Below are 5,469 nucleotides of genomic sequence, written 5' to 3' on the forward strand. Positions count from 1 at the left end.
GATCGCTTCACGATCGCGAAGCGATCGTGAAGCGATCGCGAAGCGATCACTTCGCGATCGCCTATACAACCTTTCCCTTCGTTACTTCCCTTCTTTATGATACGAATTTTTATCAACATTATTAAAATAATGTTCCAAAGATATTCAAAGATAATGATTAACTGTTTCCATTTTCTAATTAGTTCGTTTTATAGCGAAACAACTAACGTTTCACCGCAAGGGTGTACCGATATAGCCCTATTTTTTTCACTACTACCAAAAAGAGTGGTTAGGTTGAATGCTGCCCCATCCACGCAGCATTCCGTGTGCACCAACCAGGTACTATGTGCACTCCGAGGAAAACCTAACCTAACCTACCTGATCATCATCATCATCATCTATAATGATGATGTCAGGTTCGGGAGAATCAACCACCACGATGATATTTGGTGGAGCGATTTGATGATCTTCAAGCCACAGTTGATCCTCAAGTTCTGGGCTGGCAAATTCATCATGTTCAAACTCATCTTCGTCTGAGGTTACATCTTGTTCTTCATTCAGCTCTATTGTTGTATCTGAATACCCATCGAATTCATCATCGGGAGATGTTGAATCAACTACAGCAACTTGAATGTCACCATAGGACCAATTCTCTGGTGGGGCAAAATGAGGTTCACTGGTGGAATCAGCTTCCCGAATAATTGGTGTTGCTTGATTCATGATGAACGAACAAGTTGAAGAATATTGAGAATACAATCTTATTTATATGATTTGAAGAAAGTGGGGTAGAGTAAGGGAAGGGGAATATGTGAAAAATAAAGACCCACTAGGTTATTTATTCAAGTATTGATGTGAGAATTGGGGAATTAATCCAATATAATATTCATTAGATTCATGATTTCATTTTTACACATTCACATAAATGAAATTTGTTTGAATAATGTTGAGAGAAGTAATGATGAGAGAAGTGTCAAAAGGTTTTGGAATTATACTCAGAGCATTACTAGAATCACCTTTATTTATTCTCTAGAAAAAATAACTATTTTACAATTCACACACTTTCAATGTGACTAGAAAATGACTAGAATGAAGGAATAAATACTGCCCCAACCACGCAGTATTTTGTGTGCAACAACCAAAATAGATATGCACTCCAATATTCCTTATTTTATTTTTTCATTCATAACATTCATAACCTTAAAATTAACATGCAAGTTTTTATTATATTCCTAAAATTACAATTTTTTTATTCTAAACATACATCTAACTTAAACTAAACAAAAATATATTTACAAAAGGGGTTAGGTATTAAGGAACCCCTGGCACATGGCATCCCATTCCTGAACAAGAGGTCCATATTTTTGGATGTAAGCCAAACTCTTTCCTTGTTGCGAATCTTCTTCTTGAAGTTTCGCCCTAAGCAAAGAGAGTCGCTTCTCTAATTCCAGTTTCTGGGCCTCGATGGTGGAAATATCCGCCATCAAGGCCCTTTTTCTGGAATCAGAACCATCCACAACCTTCTTTTCCCTCAAATATCTCTTTTTCACAGACTGTGCATAGGTAATAGACTCTTTGAGTTTATTACCCTCTACCACAGTCTGTGAAAGGACATTTTCCGGGCCAACCTCTTGTTCGGAATGCTCAACACGTACCTGGGGGGTGACTGGAGGGGGCGACGCATCCCGATGGACCTGGGGGGTGACTGGAGGGGGTGACGCATCCCGATGGACCTGGGCGACGACTTCCACCAAGTTCTGCACCTCCATCACTGGAAGGGGTGCTGTAGGCCAACCAACGTAAGGTGAGTTCTTTTCACACTTTTTGCGAAAAGCACTCAACTTACCACCCCTCCCACCTTTGGCTTTGGATGCCTTCACAGGTGCGGACTTCTTCACAGGTGCGGACTTCTTCACAGGTGCGGACTTCTTCACAGGTGCGGACTTCTTCATCTTCTTGGCCCTCTTCACCGGTTTCTCGAACTCATCCCCTGAATCGATGGGCGACAATAGTTCGATGGGCGATAAGAGACTTTGAAGATGCGATAAATCCGCCAGAGACTCGTCCAGGTCCGGGTTGTACACATTCAGTAAATCTTCGATTTGGGGTGCTGACGAAGAAGTTGGTCTGAATGTCGACAAAGTTGGTGGGGGGTCAATCTCCTCCTCGGGGGTTGGTTTGAAGTCCTCGAAAAAGAACTTCAAGTCAGGAGCCGCCACTTCCTGGTGGAAGTCATCCCCGGTGGTGGAATGGGAGCCGCCACTTCCTGGGTGGAAGTCATCCCCGGTGGTGGAATGGGAGCTGCAGCTGGTGGTGCAGCTGGTGGTTGTACCATGATGTCCTGTAGGACAACCACCCTCCTCCGTTCTACATCCTCCAACTGTCTCTCACTGAGAGTGGTAATCGGGGTCATCAGAGCATTCCTCAGAAAAGACATGATTCTAGAAAGAGAAAATGAAAATATTAGACAATATAATATAAATAGTATGGAAGTGTGTACTTACATCAAGCTGCTTGGAATTTTCAACTAAGTTGGCTGGCAGGTATCTCAGGTTGGCTGCTTCTTTCGAAGGAAGACTGCAATCGAATGATGAACTGTGGCCTCCTCCTCATGTTTTATAGCCGTATGCTCCCTACCACTTCGGGTGGGAATGGAGTGGGGGTGGAAGTGGGGTAGGATAATTCGTTTGAAATATTCCACAAGTATGAATTTTACAATTTGTTGAACAAACCAGATAATGAGTGAAAAAATTCAATTACTCGATTGCTCTTCCAATAAGGCAATGAGTAAATTTAATTTCTTGTCACTTATACTGTTTTCATCTTTCAGTACATTCAAAAGAATTCTTAAATTTTGTTCGGAACTTGTCTGATAGAATTCAATATCGTTGTGGCCCAAGGTAATGTCTTGGTGGTATTAGGAATGATGAATCGCTTATCATCATTATGTGATAGCGCGACTTTATTGCACATCAACGTGTAAATATCATGTAAATCACTCCTGAATACATTCATCTTTCTAAATATTATACCGCCTGTTTCAACAATCCTAATGTAATCTTCAATTGAAATTTGATTTTTTATAACGGATTTTTTAATACCTTTTGCTTTCTTTATTTCATCAGACACACTTTGTACATGATATGCTTTCGCACCGGTGCCATGGAAACTGATGATGGGATCACTCGGAAGTTCATCCTTCATATTTCCAATCACCGATTTGCTAACTGGCACATTGAATTTATTACCCAACCTATAGTTAGAAGTGTCAAATTTGTCAACATTTGCAATCATAAAATTATAAAAATTATCCGTCATTATTTTCAGTATCAAAGAATCCGTATCGGTATAGAGAAGAGAAGCTTGTGGTCCGTAATGTTTTTTGATGACATCATAGAAAAAATCATAAATGACTGTTTTCGACATATCCAATATACTGAACCCCAAATACAATGGTTTATTATAACAAACCTTAACTTTATCCATATGTATGACGACAAAGTCTTCCGAAAATATGGATAATGTTTTGAAATTGGGACGAGCTATCAAAGCATTGGCACCCATACCTCTTCTTATGGATTCCCAATGTGTGACAATTCGAATGTCTCTTCTATTGTTTACATTTTCCATCGTTTTGCCAAATATGGAATTTATATTCAATTTGAAGTAACCCTTCTCAAACTTATTGGTAGCCTTATTTCTCAAATTTGTATTTAAATCGATATATTTTTTCAGCCACGGTGACTGATTGAATCTGAGAATTCTATGAGTTTTCATCACCATCAAACCATTACGGACCGCTTGTTTCAAATTCCTATAATGAACGATATATTTCTTTTTATCATTCAAATTAGGAATAAGTTTGGGTATTTTGGACTTTGAACCAGGTGGTATAATACTTTCAACCAAAAATGGTAAATCCGAATGTAGATCGTGTAACTCGACAGGGTAATGCACATCTACTTCAAGTATGTATCCTTGGGGCTATCATCTGGAATACTATTGATATCCAACTGACATATTTCACTGGCGGTCAACCAAGTGAACCCACCAAAAGGTAATGATTGAGACATGCTATGACCATACAGATTTGTTGCATCCAAATACATTATGAAAGATGAAGGTTCTTCGGGATTATAATTTGGAAGAAACTGATTGTTTGCAATATGCTTTCTCTCCGAACACTGGCTTACACCACCACGTATACCGTTTTGGAGAAAATGCACCATATCGATATCAGTTAATAATTCCAAGTTGACACCCGTATACTTCAACATAGCATCCCAAGAAAGACCTGGAGAAGTGAAATAGTGAGCAGGATCCAATTTATATGTATCTAAACTCATATTTCTAAAATTTTCAAAAATATCGCACAACAGTAGAACATCAGATTTTAGGTATATGTCAGAATATTCACCCAAATCTTGACAATTGAATGTGTTCCATACCTGCTTTACTCTATCATAATCCTCATCAGAAACATGTTTTTCATTTAATTTATCATAAAAGTCCACCTTTGATGGTATACTAGAATAATTTAATTTATCTAAAGAATCGATAAAACTGTACGGAAAAACACCTTTCTGCCTCATAAGTTTGAATTTATCCTGTTCCGGAAAATATTTTCTTGTTTCCACAAAATGTTTTTCATCTAAATTGTCACCTAACTCTTGAAGGGAAGCAGCCATAAATTTAAAACTATCGATGAACCTTAATTTCAAAAACTTATTTTTCATCACTCCATTGTGATCTACTATTCTCTCCATAATTATATGTTTCGTGAAGGAAACATACTTTTCTTTAGTTTGAGCAATGACATCAACTTTTGTTTTGTTTGTGCATAACTCTTTTATGAACAAATGACAGTCATACCCACTGAGATTATGAAAAATTATGGGTATAAAGTTGGGCAATTTGAAATTGAGGTTACAAATACTATGTGCAGCTCCATTTCTTTTTTCCCCGTTAGATGGCAGTGGTCACGCACCTTAATATCACCATCACCGAATGGTTCTCCACATATACCACATGTGGCGGCAATATTGAAATCATGCTCTTCCTCATCAGTCAATGGACTCATTGGAATGACTTTCTTCAAATATTTGTGATAAATATTGGTGACATCAGCCTCCAAGTTTGACACAAACACTTTAGCTGCATCAGCACCTCTATATAGTACAAATTTAGATATAGAATCATCAAAAGAGCACTTTATGAGGTAAGAAAAAGCATATGGTTCATGAAGATATGTTCGATTTGTATAAGAGTTAGCAGGATTTGGCTCATTAGTATGCACTGGTTTCAGAATAGATTCGAAATCAGCATATACAACGAATGGAACCCTCAACTGTTTCTCGATATTTTCAAATTTCAAAATATTCTCAGGTACCCTTTTACCAAATTTATCAACCCTGAAATTTGTGGATGGTGTCGTTGTCAATATGTGATTACAATCATTCAACTGATGTCGCAATAAAGTTCGTTCATTATCAA

At 38.1% G+C, this 5,469-nt stretch overlaps 1 protein-coding gene across 1 annotated transcript; it reads right to left on the reverse strand.

The window, feature by feature from the left end:
• Positions 1-1,177: 1,177 nt before the first annotated feature.
• On the reverse strand, positions 1,178-2,191 carry LOC141480030 (uncharacterized). The gene is made up of 2 exons (XM_074169721.1): positions 1,710-2,191; positions 1,178-1,670 (listed from the first exon to the last, which is right to left on the reverse strand). Exons 1-2 carry the CDS (start codon positions 1,926-1,928, stop codon positions 1,281-1,283), a joined length of 609 nt encoding a protein of 202 aa, XP_074025822.1. The 5' UTR covers positions 1,929-2,191; the 3' UTR covers positions 1,178-1,280.
• Between the last annotated feature and the right edge of the window lie 3,278 nt (positions 2,192-5,469).

This window comes from Leptinotarsa decemlineata, unplaced genomic scaffold, assembly GCF_025532065.1.
Source record: "Leptinotarsa decemlineata unplaced genomic scaffold, Ldec_3_MD MMD2_P_RNA_scaffold_5, whole genome shotgun sequence".
Classification (NCBI taxonomy): domain Eukaryota; kingdom Metazoa; phylum Arthropoda; class Insecta; order Coleoptera; family Chrysomelidae; genus Leptinotarsa; species Leptinotarsa decemlineata.